Below are 25921 nucleotides of genomic sequence, written 5' to 3' on the forward strand. Positions count from 1 at the left end.
CTCAATATTTTCGTTTTACAATCCACTAACAAATCTCAAACTCAGGTACCATCAGTAATCTATACAACAATATAATCTATGTAACAATTTCATCTCTATTCCTTCACCCAATACCCAATTTAGTACCACTTTTCAAATATTTATAGTACACATTTCCTAAAACCACCTTCATATTTCAGTTCCAGATAACAACCTACATCATATAATCCAATAGAAATCTTATTTCCAAATTTTAGCATTTCGACTCTGCCGGTTCTTCCAACTTTTATATTTAGTATAATACAAGTACGTACTTCTGAGACTTTCCTCAATACCTCTTTGGTACACCATCATGCACTGACCTTATTCCAAATTTAAGAGTTCTAGCTGTACTGATACAAAGGGTACCACATTAAGTTCTTTTCGTACAGTTCTAGTTCGAATTTTCAAAAACCCAGTCCTATCTGACACCTTCGGACTTAGAGTAACCATTACCCAAAATTTCAAATTCTAGCTTCAGCCATTTTGTTTGGACATTGATGAATCGTTAGGTCAGTCAGCCAATTACTTTACTCTCCATCCATCTTTACATGATGGAGTAGACCGTTATTGTCTAGTTTCCCACCTGACGTAGCACTGATGGAAATATTAGGATTTGTAAATTTGGAGGAAAATCGGATTATCCTTTCTCCTTCTTTGCAGTAAAATAATTTTTTGTACATTTCGAACTTTTATGGCGGAGGTATCCGAAGTGTTGAACCGATATTGCCCATCTCCAAAATCGATCTCGATTTGATTGTAATATTACGATGTACCGATATTGTATCAAATCGGATACTCCCTTCGAGAGTTATCGTGCTCACTAGCCAGCCAGACAGATGGATGGATGGACATCGCTAGATCGACTCCAAATGTCCTGAAACGGATTTGGGCCAAAGAGCGTTAGTGTCTAAAACCGTTATTTCGATGAGGCACTTTTTGGGCGTATCAAATGATATGAATGATATCCGTAAAGCTTCTGATTCCGACCACTACGGATAATCGCGGCCCGACTCTATACATGATTGGAGACTATTGGTCTTGTGTAAACACCATTTAAGCCATCAAAGCAACGAATCAAGTTATTTCACCACATGTGTTGTCTTAAAAGTATATGACGCCTGAAAGTATGCTTTCGTTTTATAAAATTAAGCTTGACCGCAGTAACAAAAAGTTTTTGATTTACTGCAATAAAAATTGGTTATTTTTTAAAATTTTGTGTTTTTTAAAAAAAAAAAAAAAAAACCCTTCTCTAAATTCCTATCGTCGCCCTAGCCATCTCCTCTTCTGCTTCGCTCTAGCATGTCTAAGTCAAAGTCAATGCGTGTAGAGAATTGACGGCAGATAATCCGTCTTTGAACCACTTAAATTGAGACGTTTGCATGAAATGGTCGAGAAAACGATTACATCGTCTGATTACAACAAAATCCGGTGCCTAAATACCAATCGTTTAAACTGCAAATATCCCCTTCGTCTTTATAAAGTTTGTTTAATTGGCAAATTACTTTGGGATGTATTAAGTAATTAATTCAATCGCTTACTATCTACTGACGTGTTAAATTGGTGACGGATAGTGATTACAAACAATGTAATAGAGGCTCTGGGGACTTTTATTCTATTTTCGCATTGCATTTGCAATTAGGTGGCAATTTATAACTGGGGTTCTTTATTTCACTGGAAGTTAGATGGCTATAAGAGAAGGTTCTTAAGCGATGGCATAAATAATAAATCGTTGATTCATAAGAACATCCTATTACTTTGGCAAATTATTACCAAAGTAATGGGACAAGGGATTTGGAAACTTTTGGGAATTACTATTAGGAATCTTCCTTTGGAAGTATGTAATTTTCCTGATTTCACGGCATTACCAAGGTAATACTTTGCACCTATCATCGACTGCCTTACGTCGCCATATTTCCCTTAACATAATAAAACATTTACCTATTTTTTGTTGTTTTTCCCCCCTCCAAAAAAAAAAGATGAATAAGAACGGAAAATAGAACCGTTGACAGACCTTTGTCAGCAATGTAGGCCTATGTCATCGTTAAATACCCGTAAACCTTAAACAGTATTCGTTTAACTGCTTATGTCTGCGATTACATGGACAGGGCTTGGTATTCTGCCAGTGGCTCGGTTGGTTGGTCAGTCATTTTTCTTTTGTGTGAAGAATGTTTCTTCGTCCGGAGAAACCTTTGAAATGTGATGAAAGATAAATGCATCATAGCCGAGGGTAGGGTAAAGAAATACAAGATAAATTAAGACATAATCCTATTGGGCAAATGCAACACTGAACATAATTACAAGTCGAAATAATATCACATGAAATATTTTATAGAAAAAAATATATTTCATTTCATATTTGCATTGAACATGAATTTTGCCCTTGGAGTATTGAAATTGGTTAGTTTTCGGAAATGGACATTATCCTTTAACGATAGGGCTATATGCTAAAAGTGGCGCCCAACATTGAAATTCTATTTACATTCAAATTTTAACTTATTTGTTTTTAATTTACAATTTCTCACATTTTTCATGCGCCCCCCCTTTAATTGCCTTGAGGAGGTTACAAATATTTTAATGCAAACTATAACAATTCATACAATTGTTATACATGCTTATATACATATGTTATGTTGCATGTCATCAGTATAGAGTTCAAGACATTATTAATGAATAATATGAGAAAAATGGGATTTCATAACAAGATTTTTTTTTGTTTATAGAAATCACAAATTATCCTATGGGGAGAATAACAAAGTCTTCTATAAAGAGACTAATTTTTGTAGACACACGAGGTTTCAGAAGAAGGTTCCAGTGGTTCTTCGAACGACTGGGATTATAAATCTTTAGGGATAATTTGTTTTCATGGGATACAGAATATGGCGCCCAAATGGTACATCAAATGGTCTCTATGCCTATAAAAATTGGCTTTTTCCCCCCAAATTGTCTATTGTCTATCTCCAGTAAACTTCTATAGAAAATCAAATGGTCTCTATGCCTATAAAAATTGGCTTCTCTCCACAAATTGTCTATTGTCCATCCCCACTAAACTTCCGTAGAAAACCTTATGAATTAAACTGGATTTTAAATGAGTAGTGTGCTTATGGGGATGTTGGGAATTCACCACGATTTATCACGGCAAATTCTATTGGGGATGTTGATTTGGGTAAATTCACCACGGTGAATTTTAATGGGGATGTTGTCTTGGGAATTGTACCACGGCAAATTCTATTGGGGATGTTGATTAGGGTAAATTCTCCACGGTGAAATATATTGGGGATGTTGTCTTGGGAATTGTACCACGGCAAATTCTATTGGGGATGTTGATTGGGGGAAATTCAGCACGGTGAAATATATTGGGGATGTTGTCTTTTGAAATGTACCACGGTGAAATATATTGGGGATGTTGTCTTTTGAAATGTACCACGGTGAATTATATTGGGGATGTTGTCGTTTGAATTGTACCACGGCAAATTATATTGGGGATGTTGTCTTTTGAATTGTACCACGTCAAATTTTATTGGGGCTGTTGGCGTTGGCGTTGCTAGTTTTAATATGAACTACTAGATGGCGCTAAGTTTAGCGCAGACACAATCCAAAACTGTGTATGGGATGGTGAAATTTCAAGTTTTAATATTCACCACTAGCAGAGACACCCTCCGAAAAAAAAAATGTATTATGATCATATCGAGTGGGGCTAAAGAGATTCAACATGTGAGAAGTGAATATAGCAGAAACACATCTGAAAGAGGTAAGTATCGAAGAAAATCATTTTATCTAGATGGCTCTCAGAATGCTTTTACATAGTCAACATGCTGATTACTGCAGTCAAATGTGCTTATTAATTTATTTGAAAACATATATTTCAAGAAATCGACTTCAATAAATGTGATATATTATAGAAGAGTTTCAATTGACAAATATGCTGCAATTATTGATATTTCAGGGGTTTTAATTTCAGCATAGATGAAAATATAAATGAAAATATAGACAAAGAAATGACATCGAAAAATTCCGGAATAATCAAGTGAAATTCTTGAAAAACGATAACGAAGTCGAGTGGGTTGAACACGAAAATCAGCATGTTGGCTATGCAAAACATGATGAGATAAAAAGACAAAACTAACTTTTCGTTGTACTTGTTTTAATTTGTCTATAATTTTAGCGACTCAAAAATGTTCAGTTATTCCCATCGAAACGATATAGGCGACATCTAACGGTGAGTTCTATCTATACTATCCATAAATTATGTTGTAGCATAGACACACTCCAAAACTATTGAAATATGATCATATCAAATGGGATTAGAGAGATCCACCATATGAGAAGTGAATATAGCAGAGACAAATTTGGTTAGTATCATAGTCAACAAGAAGATGTGTGTTCTATTATTTTGTCCAGATGGCTCTCCAGTCATTTCCCTCGAAACGATATAGGCGACATCTAACCACCAATTAATGTTGTAGCATATACACACTAAAAAAATGCTGCTGTAGCCAATCAAAGCAAATTCTTCTTGTGTGGACAGGCATTTTGGTACATTATATCGATCGCTTTTTGATAGTTTTGTCGATGAAGAATTTGTTTACATTATGTAGCAATTTGAGAGAATTGAAACTGAAAGAGTTTCATGACAAACCCTGCATCAATTCGGTATTGAAGATTGAAGGGATTTGAAGAAGGAAACACCATTGTTTACATTAACTAACAATTGGATTTCTGTGAAATGGATATGAGAATTTGGGGGGAAGCGTTGTTGCAGAGTTTCATGACAAATTCTGCTTCAACGATAGATTGGAGCATGAATGAGAACATGCTTAACTATGCTCAAAATTAAAAACTCTAGTAACTCTGTAATATTGTGAAATTCGCGTTAAATATTCGTATATATAGAAGACAATTTCAAGTAAGGCTCACAGTATAAAATTAAACATTGAACGTGATATTATGGCGAACGCAGATTTAATAAACTTATTCAATTCTTTCAGTTATAAAAAAATAATAACTTTGAAAGAAATGGAGGATAACAAAGAATACAACATCCATGGCGCCTTTAGAACAAATACAAAATATGGGGAAAGAATTGTGCTGAAAATTAATGATGCTATCCTCTATTTGCCGTCAAGATTCCTCTCGCTGGCGGATGAATACATAAAAGAAATAGCTGGTGGGGGTTATTCTGTGACGAAAACTGTGTTGAAAGATGGAAGCGGAAAGAGTCTTTACAAACTAGAATTAAAACATTTGGATCAACCAGATTATTTTTATCAACCATATTTAACATAAACTGAAAAGTAAATAAATATTTTGTTTGAAACTAAAAATTGCAAGCTGTTTTCATTTTAATGTGTGCAGAGAAATATTTCAGTTTATTAGTGAAGCTTTAGAAAGGAAGATGTCTCTTCTTAATAAGGAAGACGAACGCTTAAAAACCTTTGCTCGCTGGCCTTTAAATTATCCAGATCCCAAGACAATGGCTGCAGTAGGACTTTATTATACTGGAGTAGGAGATATTACCAGATGTTATTTTTGTAAAGTAAACATTCATAGTTGGGATCAAACTGATTGTCCTGTTACTGAGCATTCAAGGTTGACATATCGTTGCCCATTACTGGAAGGGCGTGAAACAACTAATGTCCCAACTATTTCAAAAAATTGGAATTGTACACCTTCTGAAATTGGTGTAGATGTTTGTGGTCGTGGAGCGAGTAAATGTTCACCCATTTTCTTATTATTGTTCACTTTCATTACCTTTAATGCTTTAAATAAAGTTTTATGCAAATAATACAGTTGCTTGTTTTTATTTATTAACTTTATTAATTTCATCGTCTAGTATGTAGCCAAGTTCTTTCCAGTTTTGTTCAATGAATACAAATATCTTAAATATATTATTTACGGCACACTTAAATCTAGTGTCCAAATGTATAGGACAGTTTGTAAAATAATTTTGGCAAGCTCGAAGTTTCATATTATTTTCTAAATTTATAATGGTAGAATGAATATATTTCTGTAAAAAGATTTTCTTTTCTTGTCCAACAACAAAAATATATTGATAATTGTTCAATGGTGTAAGAGCTTTCTCGACATCATTATAATTTTTTTCTCCATCTGTCCAATCTAAGCCATTCACATGTGTCTTGGTGTAGGCATTTGTTCTGCATGCTTCCCCAGTAAGTTCTTTTATATTAAAAGGTGGACGAAACAAAAAATAATCTGGAACAACAGAAGCACCACACATATATGATAGTTCCTTCACGAAAATACTCTTGTGGTTTCCATGGCAATATTGAAAATCAACCAGTGCAATATCCGATCTATTGATTTCAATCATCTTCTTAGGAAAGTTGAATTTGAATGGAGGGGATATCATCGATGTTGGAGTATTTATAAAATTTTGTTCATGTCCAATAAAAACTTTAAACAAAGATGTCCACAATTGTATGTATGAAATCGTTGATCTCTTTTATAATTGTATGTAATAGCTGGTCCCAAATAGCGTAAAACTTCTATCGGGGGTTGAAGATTACCGAAACTGTCGTAATAGTCGATATTATTATTGATTTTATTATATGCCACCCAATGCGTGCCAGGTCCACTGCTAACATCCAAATTTATGATACCACATTCAATTCGATGTGGTTTCTTAGGTAGATTATCACGCATATAAACACCTCTAAAGTGAGGTATATATTTTTTCCCAAAAAAACTAATATTTACATCGGTTAGAGGACCTTTGGGTAGCTGCTTAATTAGTTTTTTGGAGTTTTATTTTCATCAACATAAATTCCATAGCCCTTTTTATATGGTTTGAGATAGAGACCTTTACCCATAGCTATAGCTTCTATTGTTTTGTTATGTCTGGTTTGTTCATCCAACTCTTGTTTGGCTTTTTTTGCATTTAAAACGGCATTGGTAATTGCTGAACTACCCGATGCTAAGGCTCCCAATGCTCCTAATCCAGTTAGAATGGGAATGAGAGGAAGAAATCCACCTCTTTTGGGCACGCTTATTACTCGCGGTATAGCGACCTTTGATTTTTTTCCTCGAAACGTCTTTTGTATTTCATGTCTGGCTATTTTTATGGCTTCATCAATATCAGTTGGTTTTTTGCTTTTAAGGGAACTTGTAGCTTTTTTTAAAGCGTTTTTAAAAAGTTGTTGACCCAATATTTGTTTGGGGTTTTTATTACCCATGCCTAGCTTTGTCTTAGCCTTCATTATGTTAGTTACAAGATATGCGCTAATTTTTTCTCCAATGTTACTATTTTTCGATTTTACTCGCTCCCAAGCCCGTTCAGTTAGTTCACGATCAGCAATGTGACGTTGTTCAATATCTTTATTTTGTGAATAGGCAATATCGTGTGCTCTACACGCTGCATCTAATGGATTAATACCTTGATCTCCTCTTTGAATACGTTTTTCTAGCTTTGTTCCAGGTCCACAAAATTGATATCCTGGTAAATGAAGTTCAACGGGTAAAGAGTTAATCAACTTATTTACCAGTCCTCCTCCTTGAACGTGTTTCTTTCTAATAAATCGCTTCGTGTTGTAAACAATCATTTTATACTTTTTAGCGGGACGCTGAACGAAAGAAATATCGATATTTGATTATATTATAAATATGAACGTTTTCTTAAAACTACTCATTAGTTTAAATCATGAGATTACTGGAACAACAAGCTAAAATAATTGTTCAAAATGTGGATTTTATGCAAAGAAAGACCCCTCGACATAGTACTTTGCTGCCTGATTCTATACGAGCCTTAATAGTAGGACCATCAAATTGTGGAAAGACTAATGTGATGCTTAGTTTGATAGAAAGCCCCAATGGATTAAAATTTGAAAATGTTTACATTTACTCAAAATCGCTGTATCAGACAAAATATGAGTACCTAAAGAAACTGATATCCACTATAAAGGGGATGAGATTGTATACATTTAATAACAATGACGATGTTATACAAACGGACGAAATAAAGCCAAACTCAATCATGATTTTTGATGATGTTGCATGCGATAAACAAAACAACATTAAAAATTACTTCAGTATGGGGCGACATAAGAATGTTGATTCGTTTTATTTGTGTCAAACATACACACGTATACCAAAACATTTATTGCGTGATAATGCGAATTTTATAATCGTGTTTAAACAAGATGATCTGAATTTAAGACATATATTTAATGATCACGTTGGATGTGACATTAGTTTTGAAGATTTCAAAAAAATTTGTCATGAATGCTGGAAGGAAAAGTATGGATTTCTAACGATTTCCAAGGATGACGAAATTCACTCTGGAAGATACAGAAAAGGCTTTCATATATTTATTCAACCTTAATATTATTTAATGTATTTGCAAATGTTAATTTATATTAGTGCACCTACAGCCATGGAGGAGGAAATGCTGAAACGGCTTGTTAAGTCCAGAAATGTCTTGAAAAAGAAATTTCAAAGCATTAAAATGGGTGAAGAAGCTAAAACTACAGAATTGAAAAATACTTTCAAACCAATAACGGAGCCAATAAACAAACTACTAAAGCTTTCAACTGAAAATACTTCCAAAATGATTATGCCTAAGAAAGAGAAAATGGAAATGTACAGAGATTCTATTATTACAAGTACACCCCTTAAGAATTATAAACCAGATGTTAAGTTAGATTCCAATGCATTGGAGGGGTTAAAGCATAAAGTAGATTACACACAAAATTTCGATTCCTTTAATACATCACAAGACGACGACAAATTTTATTCCAACAATGAGGAACCTATGAATCTATCATTCTTGAAGAAAATTAAAAAACTAGATGTAGTCTATGGTCCACACAAAGATAACAATGGAGAATGGAGATTTGGGGACCAACCACTCAAAATAAGCAATGAAAAGATTATGATTGGAAATAAAAATTGGGCATTAACACCCGGTTTGTTTGAACTGTTGTTTTATCAAGACCCCAAGAACTATGATCATACAGAACTCGATATTTACAAAACAATATTATTAGACACAAATGCGCATAAAATAAACTATGAATCTAATGGACGAACAAAGTCCAACAGGGGACAAAAATATAAGAAAATAATAAAAAATTTAATAGAGGATACTCACAGCGGCAAAGGCTTACTGACAATAAATCCTGGTAAACCCAACTATATATACTGGGACGATCCCAACGAATTGATAGAACGATTAAAGCTGTTGTTGGCATCACAACAAGCCGGAAACAATAACCATACTAATGAAATTGTTTCTATTATCGAGGAACTGCGAGAAGGAAATATAATATATTAAATAATACTCTCAAGGAGCATACAACATATGACTGTTGACAAGTTTGGACATCATTACAATCAAAAAAATCAATCAATAGCAGTGAGAGAAAATGTTTCGAGATTATTGGGAGTCAATATTGATGAAGATAACAACCTTAACGTGCAAAATAAAAAGATTAGGAATGTTGCATCTCCAGCAGAAGGAGCGGATGCGGTCAACCAAGCATACGTACATACGCAAATCAAGCACATTCAAGAAATTTTAAAGAAAAATTTCATTCAAGAGTGCACCTTCCTAAGAGAAGAAATATCACAACTCAAACGTTCACAAAACGAAATATTTAAAGCCTTATCGCAAGCTCCATTCAACTCACCAGCTTTAATATATCATACCGAATAAAACAATGGAAAAGCGGGGTTTGGTAAATGAACTTCATCATCAAGCACGAAAAAACTTTCCAAGACGAAGGGTTATTACAAAGGGTATTGATGATCTCTGGCAAGCAGATTTAGTTGAAATGGGCAGTTACTCAAAAGCAAACAAGGGGTTCCGATTTTTGTTAACTGTCATCGATACATTTTCGAAATTCGCATGGTGTGAAGCCCTTAAAACAAAAACGGCAACGGATGTTTCTATGGCTTTTGAAAAAATCTTACAAAGAGGAAGAATTCCAAAAAATTTGCAAACCGATGATGGAAAAGAATTTTTCAACACAGATTTTAAAAAACTAATGCAGAAATATTCCATAAACCACTACTCCACATATAGTGTATTGAAGGCCTCAATTGTTGAGCGTTTTAATAGAACTTTGAAGTCGCTAATGTGGAAGGAGTTCAGTTATAATGGGAATTATCTATGGATTGATGTTTATAGAGAATTGGTTAAACAATACAATAAAACACCTCATCGAACAATAAAAATGGCCCCTATTCAAGTAAATTCATCGAATGAGAAGGCATTGTTGCAATCTGCTTATAACCACTTAAAAATTTTTAGGAGACAAAACTTTCGTGTGGGTGATCATGTACGCATTAGCAAATATAAACATCAATTTGAAAAGGGATACACGCCAAATTGGACTACGGAAATATTCAAGATAAGAACAATAAGAATAACAAACCCCGCTACTTATTTATTAGAAGACTATGAAGGAAATCCCATCCAAGGATGTTTCTACAAAGAAGAACTTTTACCCACAAAATATCCCAACACGTATTTAGTTGAGAAAATTTTAAAAACAAAAGGTAATAAAGTCTTGGTTAAGTGGCTGGGATTCTCAGACAAACATAATTCATGGATAGATAAGAATCATATCATATAATCTTAGTATGTAGATATACAATATACAAGCATATATTTAAATAAATAAAAACCCATATATACGTATGCATATTTTGTGTTTCAATTATTACGACAAAGAATTTTGCAATGTCAAGAACGTTTACTGTGTCCGGTAAATCTCCAATTCTACATTCAACATATTTACCCCCAATTGAATTGGGAAATAGTAGTTATGAGTGTTGCCTAATAGATTTCCAATCATACAATTCAATACCCAATGTGGATAATGATAACAATCTCTTTCACATTGGAGACAATATTATAAAAATACCTATAGGATCCTATGAATTGCAAGATATTGCGAATTACTTGGAAACGGAATATAAAACTATCCACGAGAATAGATCCATTGAAATTAAGGCGAATAATAATACGCTAAAAGTAGAAATCATGTCTTCTCATGATCCTATTTACTTTGATAAAGAAAAATCTATAGGCAAGCTTTTTGGTTTTACCGAAAAAATCTTAGAATCTGGGAAAAAACATACTTCAAACCTTCAAGTCGACATTTTAAAGGTTAATGCCATACAAATACACTGCAATATTGTAACTGGATCATTCATGAATGGGTCGCCAACGCATATTCTACATGAATTTGCTCTTAATGTTCCTCCGGGATATAAATTGGTAGAGAGACCAATGAATCTCATTTATTTACCAGTGAACGTCAAAGAAATCGGTCGTCTGGAGATAAAGATAGTAGATCAAGAAGGTCGCTTTATAAATTTTAGAGAGGAAGAAATCACGCTACGTATTCATATAAGACCAATGCAATCATGATTATCTACAATAAATACAATCATAAACAAATACCAAGACACATTCAACACAAAGTTGTCAAACCGACAAGACCTACAATTTCAAAGGAAAATAAAGAGTTTTTAAAACTTATTAAGCTTAAAGTCAAACCAAATGTCTGAAATACTTAACATTAATGAGCGTCCATTCTCGGATGAGAATATTGTAAAGAGAGACTACCACAGCTATGTTCCATATATTCAATCATTTAAAAATAATGATGAAATTCGGATAAGTATACAAAATCAGGATCTTTACATACTTCCATCGGAGAGTTATCTATTCATTGAAGGAAATTTGAAAAATAGCAAGGGAGAAGTATCGCAATATGCAAGACTGAGAAATAATTGTGTGGGATACATGTTTGATGAAATTCGCTATGAACTAAATGGTGTTGAAATTGATCGTACTCGTTATCTAGGAATAACTACAGAAATTAAAAATTGGATTTCTCTAAGCGAATCCGAAAGTAAGGTTATGAGCAAAGCGGGATGGAAAGCTGATAATGATTTATCAGTAGGATACTTTAATTTTTGTGTACCCTTAAACCGTCTACTAGGGTTCGCAGAGGACTTTGATAAAGTAATTTGCAACAGCAAGCATGACTTGATTCTTTTGCGTAGTGCCAACGATAAAAATGTGTGTTATTCAACCATGGATACGGAGGAAATTAAACTCACCATAACAAATGTTGTATGGAAAGTACAACACATTCAATTATCAGACTATAGAAAAATCAGCTTCTTGAAAACTATTAAGGATGGAAAAGCGTTGCCTTTAGCATTCCGCAGCTGGGACTGCTACTTTAATCCAACTTTTGCTGGTGGAAGACAACACAGTTGGAGTGTTAAATTGTCTGTCAATCATGAAAGACCACGATATGTTGCTTTGATATTTGAAAAAGACAACAAGCTGGAACATTGCGAACTTAAAAACATCAAAGTTCACTTGAACTCTGAAACCTATCCTTACGATGATTTGAATGTAAAGTTCGAAGAAAATGGCTATGCAGTACTATATGACATGTATACAAAGTTTCAACAATCATATTACATGAGGGAGCCACAACCACTTCTTACATATGCAAGTTTTAAAGACAAGCCCATCGCCGTTATTGACATTAGCAATCAAAACGAAGCTGTTAAGAATGGACCAATCGATTTAAAAATCCAATTTGAAACCAATAAACCAATTCCACAAAACACTTCTGCGTACTGTTTAATTATACATGATCGTCTGGTCGAGTACGTTCCATTAACAGGAATTGTACGAAAAGTAGTATAATCTATTTTATACTCACCTTTGCAAGAATATTTCAATAAAACGCAATTTACATAAATTTATAAACAAAAATATTTTGTTTTATTTTATAATAAGAATAGTTAAAGACTAGTTAAAATATAATACACTTATATTTACTTAAAAATTAAACATTTTGTGTTGCGAGAAAATATTAATATGATGACATTTATAGTGAGTAAAGACAATTAAATTAATATTATTACTATGCTCTTTTATCTATATATTGAAACTTAAATCATAATTAAATTTATATTTTAATCCAAGTCCATTGAGACAGATTCATTTGAGTTATTTACATTTGTTTCATGAAGGTTATTTAATCTATAGTGACCCCAAGCATAGGTGTGAATACCATCCTCTAGAATAAATCGTTTATCATCTTGATGGCTTAGCGATATTTTAGTAATTTTGTCTGTATATATTGTATGCTGCCTTGACCTAAACGAAAACATGGTACCGTAAAAAACCTTTTTGTTATAAAGACATTCTCGATATTTATCTATAGTATACTTTTTTAGGACCGACTTTTTAACTCCCTTAGATTTTTTTACTTCTTCGCTATCAACTACATTGATGGCATACATTTTAGGACGAAGGCCTACAAATTCAACCATTGTTTTTCCGTCATTCTCATCTTTCATCATGCCAAGTTTTTTCTTATTAATTAGAGGAAGTTTATATTTATTTTCTTTTGAAAACCCTGAGGTGTCAAATCTAGCCAATATTTCATCTAAAGATAATTCGGAATACAAATTCCGTCCGTAAAATGTTAATATGAACGAATCTGTATCCATATAATTTAGAATAAAATCCTCACCAAATTTCACTTTTAGAAAATCATACAGAAAATCATACATCACCCACTTTGATAAATCTAATATGCAGAACCCTAAGTACAATGGTCTATCATATTTTACTCTGACATTCCTAATTTGAATAGCAACCATATTTTCGGAGAATATCGAAAGGCTGTGAAAATTTGGCTTCGAGATTAATTTACTAGCAACATTCCTTCTTCTTTGGTTTGCCTCATCTACCCACATTGTCACAATTTTCACAGTTTTTCTTTTGTCGATATTCTCCATTGTCTTACCGAATGAAGAGTTATTCAATAATTTAAAAAAATCTTTTTCAAAGGCATTTTCAGCCTTTTCCCTATGTTCATTATTCTTCAGTATGTAAGGAGCTAACCAAGCGCTTTGTGTGAAAGCCAAAACTCTATGGACTTTCTTAAGAATTAGTCCATGTTTCAGAGATTGCTTAAGTAATTTGTAGTGTATGGTGTATGATGTTTTGTCAGTAAAATCTGCAATAAGTTTTTCAGTTTTTGAGCCCTCAACACACTTTTTCTCCGCCAAAAAAGGTAAATCGTTATGTTTGTCGTGAAGGTGCGGTGGATATTCAATATCAACCTCTAAAATAAAACCAGTAGGAGCGTTGTCAGGAATAGATAATATTACAGCTGGATCATTGAATTTCTCCATTTCATAACCCTCCACCCATCTAAAATCTTTTTCAGGGAGACACTCAGTCATAACTGTACCATATAAATTATTTACATCCAAATAATAGATATTTACCTCTGGTTTGGCACTATTATAATTGGGAGCATCTTCATTATTTGCTACCGAGTGTCTGTTTGAGCACTGAGTAAGCCCTCCCCGAATACCATTTTTGCAGAAATTGTACATGTCTATATCTCTGAGTAGCTCAAGTTCGACTTTAGTACATAGTAGCATTGCATCCCAAGATAGAGATGGTGCTGTGAGATATTGACAAGGGTCCAGTTCGTGAATTCGCATACATAAGCTCCTGAAATTTTCAAATACGTCTGCTAAAAGCAAGACATCAGCTTTTAAGTACAAATCCATGTAGTCTTGCATAGTTTGACATCGAAAATGTGACCAAACATTTGTTGCATGCCTATAATCGTCTGACGAGCATTCAGTATCTGTCAACTTATTATAAAATTGGTCTATAGGGGGAAGTTGTTTCTCCTTCAATTTTTCAAATGATGAAATATATTCGTAGGGAAATACTCCTTTCCTAGTCATAAGTTCGAATGCTTCATCATCAGGAAAATGAGATCTGACAGCAACAAAAGAATCTCGAGATAAATTCCTTGCTAATTTATCCAAACTAGTAGGCATAAATCGAAAACTATCTAAGAAACGATGCTCTAATCTATTCATTTTCTTTTTTTTCACTTTTTTGCCCTCACTTTCCTCTTCTTGCTGGAATTCCTCATCATCTTCCTCACTCGAATCTTCTTCTTCTCCTACAACAACTGTACTTTTTAAAGAACTAGAGTCGGTTGACTCGTTATCCATATTAATGAAATAAGACATTGAAATATATTTTTCTTTGTTTTGAGGTATGACTCTTATTTCACCTCCAAATTCAACTAACTCTTTAAAGAAGAGGTGACAGTCGTACGAAGAAAAATTGTGGAAATATATTGGAATAAATTTAGGTAGATGATATTGCAGATTGCAATGGTTATGTACCGCACCTCGATATTGCCCCGTTAAGTGACAATGATCTTTCACCCTATCGTTACCTAAAATATCGCCACATATACGACAATTTATATCCCTAAGAAAGGCTGTCTCTTCTTCGGGTGTTAGAGTATTCATAGGTTTCGTTTTGGTTAGGTAACTATCATACAAAAATTTACAATCCTGAATTAGTTCTTTCAGAAAAACATTTGCTGCGTCGGGACCACTATATATAAATAACTTATTTAAATTTTCATTAAAACTACATTTAATAAAATAACTAAAAGCACATGGAATATGCTTCTTTACCTTTTCCGTTTTTTTACTCGCCCCATTGTTCTCATCTTCCGGCACGTCTTCCAGTATGCTCTCGGAGTCAGCATAAATTACGAAAGGCACCTTTTCCTTTTTCTTGTGATTGATGAACTTCAATACAGCCTCCTTTTTGTTTGGCAGAGTACAGACTACGTTTCCACACTGCTTTTTGTGAGTCATACATTTATTTTCATCGTGGAAACATTGTAGACATCCATAACAAAAATAAGCTTTCTCCTTATGACTTGTGAATTGAGACCGCATAAGACTGAAAAAAAAAGAACAAATACATGATTATTAGAATATGGTTTTGATTGATAAGTTTTTTTTTTTTTTTAATTACCAAGACATATCCATAACCAAAATGTAATGGAAATGTTCTTCATTGTGCAGCAATATTAAATTAATGTGATTGCTTTTCGTCTCCTTTGTTAAGTAATATGGACCAACGACCGACTTGTTTTCATAACCGAAAACATTTACGCTAATCTCCGGGTTGTTCATTTCAAATTTTTTTATATATTTAAGACCCAATGGGAAATTTAATTGTTCGAAATTTAGCGATATTCCAGACTGCAGAATAATGACATCTTGGTGTATGTCGATGTTATATGAAGAGGTTATACTCGGATCTCCATATGCAGTTTCTCCCAATGCAACAACCATACACCACTTGAAACAAAAGTCATCATAGTTTTTGATGTTAAGGCACGCACCCTTCTTGTTGCTTAATGATTTCGGAGTTGGAATATAATGTGAGCCACGGGTTAAGTTGGCTCTCAACACATTTATGTCAAGTTTTAAAAGTTTCTCCAGGGCCCAATTAGAGCCTCTTTCTTGGAACTCTTCTGATTTTGCTATAATTTCCACACAGTGGTTGAAAACAACCTCTTCCAAATCATCTCCCAGGGTTAATAGCGTTGTTTTTGAAATATGATTAAATATATTTTCAATAGTTAACTCTTTGGAAGTTGAAGGTCCATCTTTTTCATTGTTTGGTTTCACATATAGTCCTTGGAGTTCCATATTAAATTTTATGAGCGTTTTACCGTTTAACTCATTTTTTAAGGTTTTAATTATTAATTCTTTTGAAGCATTAAGAAAATCGATCGGGTACAAAATGTCTTTATTGTTTTGTATCTCATAGCTGAGTATATTTTTGTTAAATGCACTTTTAACAATTTTTATGTCAGAATCCAGATTTTTTCTCACGGTGGATCGATGTTCTTCGCTACGAACGTGTGATCGTATATTATTCACAATTTTATCACAATCACCACAAAACTTTTCCACCTTCACAGCTGATTTATTTTCATGCTGCTGCTTTAGTTTTTCTTGTTGTTGATCCCGATTTTGTTTTATTACATGCTCATCTCCATGATGGTTCTCTAAGTGCAATTCTAAATCGTTTACACTTTCACATAAAACATCACAAAACATACAATGCTTTTTCATATGTTTCACAAATTCACTTTTTTCCTTGAAATAAAGGCTGCATGACCAACAAATTTTTTGAGACATTATAAAAACTTTTTTAAAAATATTAAGAAACGATGCTTATTAATCTGTGACTTGTTGAGTACTGAAATTTCTTCCAATCCAATCAATACATTATTGACTACATTTTGTAAACAAATAGAAATTCTATGATTGAAGCAGAATTTGTCATGAAACTCTGCAACAACGCTTCCCCCCAAATTCTCATATCCATTTCACAGAAATCCAATTGTTAGTTAATGTAAACAATGGTGTTTCCTTCTTCAAATCCCTTCAATCTTCAATACCGAATTGATGCAGGGTTTGTCATGAAACTCTTTCAGTTTCAATTCTCTCAAATTGCTACATAATGTAAACAAATTCTTCATCGACAAAACTATCAAAAAGCGATCGATATAATGTACCAAAATGCCTGTCCACACAAGAAGAATTTGCTTTGATTGGCTACAGCAGCATTTTTTTAGTGTGTATATGCTACAACATTAATTGGTGGTTAGATGTCGCCTATATCGTTTCGAGGGAAATGACTGGAGAGCCATCTGGACAAAATAATAGAACACACATCTTCTTGTTGACTATGATACTAACCAAATTTGTCTCTGCTATATTCACTTCTCATATGGTGGATCTCTCTAATCCCATTTGATATGATCATATTTCAATAGTTTTGGAGTGTGTCTATGCTACAACATAATTTATGGATAGTATAGATAGAACTCACCGTTAGATGTCGCCTATATCGTTTCGATGGGAATAACTGAACATTTTTGAGTCGCTAAAATTATAGACAAATTAAAACAAGTACAACGAAAAGTTAGTTTTGTCTTTTTATCTCATCATGTTTTGCATAGCCAACATGCTGATTTTCGTGTTCAACCCACTCGACTTCGTTATCGTTTTTCAAGAATTTCACTTGATTATTCCGGAATTTTTCGATGTCATTTCTTTGTCTATATTTTCATTTATATTTTCATCTATGCTGAAATTAAAACCCCTGAAATATCAATAATTGCAGCATATTTGTCAATTGAAACTCTTCTATAATATATCACATTTATTGAAGTCGATTTCTTGAAATATATGTTTTCAAATAAATTAATAAGCACATTTGACTGCAGTAATCAGCATGTTGACTATGTAAAAGCATTCTGAGAGCCATCTAGATAAAATGATTTTCTTCGATACTTACCTCTTTCAGATGTGTTTCTGCTATATTCACTTCTCACATGTTGAATCTCTTTAGCCCCACTCGATATGATCATAATACATTTTTTTTTTCGGAGGGTGTCTCTGCTAGTGGTGAATATTAAAACTTGAAATTTCACCATCCCATACACAGTTTTGGATTGTGTCTGCGCTAAACTTAGCGCCATCTAGTAGTTCATATTAAAACTAGCAACGCCAACGCCAACAGCCCCAATAAAATTTGACGTGGTACAATTCAAAAGACAACATCCCCAATATAATTTGCCGTGGTACAATTCAAACGACAACATCCCCAATATAATTCACCGTGGTACATTTCAAAAGACAACATCCCCAATATATTTCACCGTGGTACATTTCAAAAGACAACATCCCCAATATATTTCACCGTGCTGAATTTCCCCCAATCAACATCCCCAATAGAATTTGCCGTGGTACAATTCCCAAGACAACATCCCCAATATATTTCACCGTGGAGAATTTACCCTAATCAACATCCCCAATAGAATTTGCCGTGGTACAATTCCCAAGACAACATCCCCATTAAAATTCACCGTGGTGAATTTACCCAAATCAACATCCCCAATAGAATTTGCCGTGATAAATCGTGGTGAATTCCCAACATCCCCATAAGCACACTACTTAAATGTAGTTTTACATTTGTCAATATTCTGTAGCATTTACTCATCCTAAATGATGATTTGTTTTCATGGGATCCAAAAGATGGCTCCCAACGTTAGAATGAATATTAGAAAACCTTCAAAAGGTCCTCAATGCCTATAAAAATGTCCACCAGGTTTTCTATGGAACACCAAATTTTTGAAGAGAAAATCTTGGTCTCCACCAAATTTTCTAATAGAAAATGTTGATCTCTACCAAATTTTCGAAGAGAAAATCTTGGTCTCTACCCAAATTTTCTAATAGAAAATATGGGTCTCTACCAAAATTTTTGTAACGTGACCGCTACATTTCCGTTTTCCAACCAAAATTTCTACAACCAAACTTTTCTGGTAGCAGCAAAGGTAAATAATTCTCGATGACGTTGTGCAGTTGGGCGGTTAAGAAGTTACGCTTTTGTTTCCGAAGGGCGTAGATTGCTGACGTAGGACGATAAACGAAAAAACGTGTTGCATTGGCCGCAGCCGTATCCGTGAACATCGAACCCTGGCCTTCAGCCCGCCGTCCGTTCGTTTCCTGCGATTCGTTCGCTTCCAGCGATCCGTTCGCTGCCGGCGACTCGTTCGTTGGCTTCCTGCCATTCATTCGCTCCCTGCGATTAGTTCGCTGTCATCACCCAATCCGCTATCCATATAATTTATTTTCAGGTGTCCGAACGCAAACGAGTTGACAAGCACTTAGCCGTTCCGCCTACCCCGAACTAAGAGGATATCCGTTCGCCCACGAACCTAAAATCATCCGACCGCACCGAAGCCGATCCAGTTACATCAAACTAAATTTCTTTACCAAAGCCGTGTACCCCACCATACGAATCTACCACACATATGCCACTCATACTAATATAGCAAATAAAGAATTGAAGCCTAATTAACCGTTTTCTTATTTAAGATTTGTGGGTCCTTAAGCCGACCTTGGCAACGACTGAGCATACCTCAGCCTCTGGGAAATTCCACGTCATAAATGGCGCCCGAGCAGGGACCCGACGAAGAAACAAAATGCGGCAAATCAGAGCGAAGATTTGTTGAGCCAATGAGGAACATGTTTGGAGAATCGGATATAGAGGATTCCTTGAGTCCCAAATCCCTCTGTCGCGACGAGAGCAATTGGTGGAGCACTGTGGAAAGGTAGGAATTGTGACCAAAGGATATACGGATTGTTCATATTCGACGGACCTTTGGGCCCATTCCAATCGACGAGGCTTGTCCGCAGGCAACATTCTTTGCGTCAATTGAATTTTGTACGGGAACAAATGCAAATCAATGCGAATAATCCGTTGTAAAGTGGACCGAGCCATGCCCAACTGCTGAGAACGGCGTTTTTGGGATGTTCTTGGGAACCCTCAACACTGGCTCGTACGGCAGCGATATTCTCGGCCGATCGCCTTGGTTGACTTTTATATGGCCTCTTCGGATTAGAAAGAGCCTTACCAGTCTAAAATTTTTCGTATAAACGCTTAATGGTGTTCTTAGAAGGCGCACTTCTCACATTTTTTATTGATTTAAAAGCACGTTGAGTTTTCACAATTGACTTCTTGTAAATTTCAACTACTTTAGAGCGCTCGCGTGGCGTGTATTGGTTCATGATAAAAATCTGCTTGGACTGACGCTTCAAACGCGGTATGTCATTAAGCGATGTGACATCTCTGTCAAAAGTTATGGCGTTGCCAGATGGGTCCGTCGAATATGGGCAACCCTGTACTGTCGACCACCTTCAAAGGCAGCTGAGCAAACACTTACGGGAAAAACGAACACAAGTTTTAGCCGAGAACCTACTACGAGAACTGGAAAAAGAGGTAAAATCCTCGGCACTCGAATTTCAGACCCATACCACCATTGAATTCCCAAAACCAGTCCAACAGATGTGTATGTCAGATTTAGAAGTAATGAATATAATCCACCAATGGTTGTTTAGATACTCTGGTGGTACTGATCTCGTCGAATTTCTTGAACGGTTCGAGGAGTTAGCGGAATGCCATTCCATCCCACTTGATCGTCTTCTGCCGTCTTTACTCACCATTTTGGAGGGAACTGCGTTGAAGTAGTATCAGGTTAAACGAGAGGACATAAAATCCTGGCCAGAATTCAAATCCGAAGCTGAGCGATTTTTCTTGCCACAGCGGTATATGAGCCAGATAGAACATCATTTGTACAACAGTCGACAGTATAACAAAGAAAGAGCCAAAGACTACATACTGGCAATGCTAACGACTTCCCGGTGACATACTCAGTTAGAAGAAAAAAATCGTCGTCTCCACCAAAATTTTCTAATAGAAAATCTTGGTCTCCACCGAAATCTTTTAATAGAAAATCTTGGTCTCCACCTTTTTTTCTATAGAATAAAATTTGTCTTCCTCATCTTTTTTTTTTTTTTTTTGAAAAAAAAAAACTTGACTTCGGCCCAGTTCTTCCTGTGAAAAAACTAGCCCAATAGAAATACTTCTTTTTTGTGGGAAAACTGGTTTTTCTATGGGAAAACTTGTCTTCCACATTTTTTCTATGAAAAACATATCCTCCACATTTTTATTTAACAAAAACTTGCATTCCTGATAATGACTGGAAAATCTCATTCGACATCCCTTCGCCAGCATAATTTTGTTTATGTTGCATTTCAAAGTCATCGAAGTGTGATGAGGTTGGAAGCCTAAACAAACATAATTCAATTTTCATAAAAAGACAACAAACATTTTGTCAAACATTATTTAACGGAAAGTCTATAAAACTTGTGGCTGTTCAGAGAGATAGTTTCAGGTCTAACTCGCCTACAATAAATTGAAAGATACCAACGTGTCGCTGGTTACAATTTAAATAAAATGGAAAGGTAGATTGAAATTAAAACTAAAGTATATTTAAATAATGAAAATTCCACTTCTTGTAGTCTTGAAACGTTTTCTGGCACTCCATTCGGACCGGCAATAACAACTTACGTTAACTTTTCCGTAACGGACAATGTAAGTGAACTAAGGCTGTGCAATTTACCCCATACTGAAAGTTATTTCTGCTTTCTTCCAGGCAACCCCCGATATGGCTCATCTCATTAATCCCTATTGGAATCAATTTCCACCCATGGATCGGGAGTGGTATAACCTGTTGACTTTATATATGTTGATTATAGGCATTGTCTCGTGGTGCGGCAATGGTGTTGTGATTTTTATTTTCTCCTCATCTCGAGCTCTGCGAACCCCAGCAAATTTGTTGATCATAAATTTGGCCCTTTCCGATTTTGGAATGATGCTGTTGAACACTCCCATGATGGGTATAAATTTGTATTATCGTACATGGATATTGGGTCCCATGATGTGTGACGTTTATGCTGGGCTGGGTTCTGCGTTTGGCTGCATTTCGATATGGTCAATGTGTATGATAGCGATGGATCGTTATAATGTGATTGTTCGAGGTATGACGGTTCGGCCGATGACAATTCAGTTGGCCATATTGGAGATTTTCCTTATATGGACTATGGCGGCTGCATGGACTTTAGCACCCGTTTTCGGATGGAGTAGGTGAGTCCACCAAGCTTTCTATTGATCTAGGTATCCACCAAGTTTTCTATAGAAAATCTAGGTATCCACCAAGTTTTCTATAGAAAATTTAGGTGACCACCAAGTTTTCTATAGAAAATCTAGGTTTCCACCAAGTTTTCTATAGAAAATCTATAGAAGTTTTCTATAGAAACACTAGGGGTCCACCAAGTTTTCTATAGAAAAAACTAGGTGTCCACCAAGTTTTCTATAGAAAAAACTAGGTGTCCACCAAGTTTTCTATAGAAAAAACTACGTGTCCACCAATTTTTCTATAGAAAAAACTAGGTGTCCACCAAGTTTTCTATAGAAAAAACTAGGTGTCCACCATGTTTTCTATAGAAAAAACTAGGTGTCCACCAAGTTTTCTATAGAAAAAACTGGGTGTCCACCAAGTTTTCTATAGAAAAAACTAGGTGTCCACCAAGTTTTCTATAGAAAAAACTAGATGTCCACCAAGTTTTCTATAGAAAAAACTAGGTGTCCACCAAGTTTTCTATAGAAAAAACTAGGTGTCCACCAAGTTTTCTATAGAAAAAACTAGGTGTCCACCAAGTTTTCTATAGAAAAAACTAGGTGTCCACCAAGTTTTCTATAGAAAAAACTAGGTGTCCACCAAGTTTTCTATAGAAAAAACTAGGTGTCCACCAAGTTTTCTATAGAAAAAACTAGGTGTCCACCAAATTTTCTATAGAAAAAACTAGGTGTCCACCAAGTTTTCTATAGAAAAAACTAGGTGTCCACCAAGTTTTCTATAGAAAAAACTAGGTGTCCACCAAGTTTTCTATAGAAAAACTAGGTGTCCACCAAGTTTTCTATAGAAAAAACTAGGTGTCCACCAAGTTTTCTATAGAAAAAACTAGGTGTCCACCAAGTTTTCTATAGAAAAAACTAGGTGTCCACCAAGTTTTCTATAGAAAAAACTAGGTGTCCACCAAGTTTTCTATAGAAAAAACTAGGTGTCCACCAAGTTTTCTATAGAAAAAACTAGGTGTCCACCAAGTTTTCTATAGAAAAACTAGGTGTCCACCCAGTTTTCAATAGAAGACCTAGGACTCTTCCTAGTTTTCGATAGAAAAGCTGGGTCTACACCCAGTATTTGATAGAAAAGCTAGCTCTACACCCATTTTTTCGATAGAAACCCAAGGTCTCCGCCAAGTTTTCTATAGAAATCTTGAGGTCAGTTTAAGCCAAGTTTTCTATAGAAAATCTGGGTTTCCCCGAAGTTTCCTATAGAAAATCTGGGTGTCCACAAAGTTTTCTATAGAAAATCTAGGTGTCTCGAAGATTTCCATAGAAAAACTAGGTATTCACCAAGTTTTCTATAGAAAAACTAGGTGTCCACCAAGTTTTCTATAGAAAAACTAGGTGTCCACCAAGTTTTCTATAGAAAAACTAGGTGTCCACCAAGTTTTCTATAGAAAAACTAGGTGTCCACCAAGTTTTCTATAGAAAAACTAGGTGTCCACCAAGTTTTCTATAGAAAAACTAGGTGTCCACCAAGTTTTCTATAGAAAAACTAGGTGTCCACCAAGTTTTCTATAGAAAAACTAGGTGTCCACCAAGTTTTCTATAGAAAAACTAGGTGTCCACCCAGTTTTCAATAGAAGACCTAGGACTCTTCCTAGTTTTCGATAGAAAAGCTGGGTCTACACCCAGTATTTGATAGAAAAGCTAGCTCTACACCCATTTTTTCGATAGAAACCCAAGGTCTCCGCCAAGTTTTCTATAGAAAACTTGAGGTCAGTTTAAGCCAAGTTTTCTATAGAAAATCTGGGTTTCCCCGAAGTTTCCTATAGAAAATCTGGGTGTCCACAAAGTTTTCTATAGAAAATCTAGGTGTCTCGAAGATTTCCATAGAAAAACTAGGTATTCACCAAGTTTTCTATAGAAAAACTAGGTGTCCACCAAGTTTTCTATAGAAAAACTAGGTGTCCACCAAGTTTTCTATAGAAAAACTAGGTGTCCACCAAGTTTTCTATAGAAAAACTAGGTGTCCACCAAGTTTTCTATAGAAAAACTAGGTGTCCACCAAGTTTTCAATAGAAAGCTTAAGTTTTCTATAAAAAAAATTGCCTTCCAATCTATCGAATTTCTTTTTCTTAGGTATGTTCCTGAGGGCAATTTAACTTCCTGTGGCATTGATTACCTGGATCGCTCGTGGAATTCACGCAGCTATTTGATGTGCTACACAGCCTTTGTCTACTACCTTCCATTGCTCCTGATCTGCTATTTCTATTGGCATATTATAAAGGTAAGTCCAACCCATGAGAACAATTTCCATAAAAAATGTTTTTTCTTTTCAAATTCCAGGCTGTGTTGGCCCATAAGAAAGCAATGCGCGAGCAGGCCAAGAAATTGCATGTCAAGTGCCTCTTCTCCTCTGAGGATGCTGAGAAATCTGCAGACGGTAAATTGGCCATGGTGGCTTTGGTTACAATATCTTTGTGGTTTGTAGCCTGGACTCCGTATCAGGTTATCAACACTCTGGGTCTGTTAAAATATGAGGGTCTAACTCCTTTGAACACCATTTGGGGCGCATGTTTTGCCAAATCGGCGGCATGCTATAATTCCATTGTTTATGGCATATGGTAAGCAGGGAGGGACTGGAATTTTTATTCCAATAAAATGTTTTAAAAATGATTTTACTTTCATGTTTTTCCAGTCATCCTAGATATCGCACCGCTCTGAAGGAACAATTTCCCTGTTGTGTGTTTGGCAGAGTAGAGGATAACAAAACAAATGATGTCGCCTCACAGACTACCACAATTGAAAAGATCGCATAGAAGAATTGAGCGAAATTTATATGGACCTCGATGATGGCACAGACTGGAATGGATTTACTCCTATTTTTTATAATATCCTGTTATTTTGTTTTAATATGCAATGTCAGTAAAGACTTATCAAAAATGAAAAAATAATGAAAAATAAAAATATAAAAAATAATATTACTTTTTATTAAATTAAGCGAATTGTCCACAGATTTTCTTTTCCTCCCTATCCTTCCTTCCTGCATAAATTCTTCCATTCTATCGACAAAAAAAAAATCTACTCTTAATTTTCTAGAAAATTGAGATTTCCAATAAATCTTCACCAGATTTTTAATGAAACATAAGTCTCCAATAGATTTTCAATAGAAAAATCAGAGTCTATTTAAGAGAAGAATCGAGGAGATTTCATTACACATTTTACTTAAGTTTATAGAAAACAAATGTGTTTTACAATTTTTTTTCTTTAGCAGAGAAATTGTCTTTCAACAAATTTTCCATGTAAAAGTCTTGGTCTTCAAGTTTTCTAAAGAAAATCTTGATCTCCAACAAATTTTTAATAGAAAATATTGGTCTCCATGAATTTTTCTAAAGAAAATCTAAGTCTCCACTTAGTTTTCTATGGAAAATCTTGGTCTTCCCGAAGTTTTCTATAGAAAATCTTGGTCTATAAAATCTAGATTTAGTTTTCTATAGAAAATTTTGGTTTCTA

The 25921-nt window shown here is 34.8% G+C and overlaps 1 protein-coding gene across 1 annotated transcript; it reads left to right on the forward strand.

The window, feature by feature from the left end:
- The first annotated feature begins 19884 nt into the window (after positions 1–19884).
- On the forward strand, positions 19885–25351 carry LOC101900148 (opsin Rh1-like). The gene is made up of 6 exons (XM_005182938.2): positions 19885–20048; positions 21799–21871; positions 21933–22423; positions 24548–24695; positions 24755–25032; positions 25107–25351. The coding sequence occupies exons 1-6, from the start codon at positions 19885–19887 to the stop codon at positions 25225–25227; spliced, it is 1275 nt and encodes a 424-aa protein (XP_005182995.1). The 3' UTR covers positions 25228–25351.
- The last annotated feature ends 570 nt before the right edge of the window (positions 25352–25921 follow it).

This window comes from Musca domestica, unplaced genomic scaffold, assembly GCF_030504385.1.
Source record: "Musca domestica strain aabys unplaced genomic scaffold, Musca_domestica.polishedcontigs.V.1.1 24, whole genome shotgun sequence".
In the NCBI taxonomy this organism is placed as follows: domain Eukaryota; kingdom Metazoa; phylum Arthropoda; class Insecta; order Diptera; family Muscidae; genus Musca; species Musca domestica.

Bases quoted from the DNA above. Each gene is read 5' to 3' on its own strand.
- LOC101900148 (XM_005182938.2), top strand. From the start codon at position 19,885: ATGGCGCCCGAGCAGGGACCCGACGAAGAAACAAAATGCGGCAAATCA. The intron at 20,049-21,798 runs GTAGGAATTGTG...CACTTCTTGTAG, and splicing joins TGGTGGAGCACTGTGGAAAG to TCTTGAAACGTTTTCTGGCA. The intron at 21,872-21,932 runs GTAAGTGAACTA...GCTTTCTTCCAG, and splicing joins ACTTTTCCGTAACGGACAAT to GCAACCCCCGATATGGCTCA.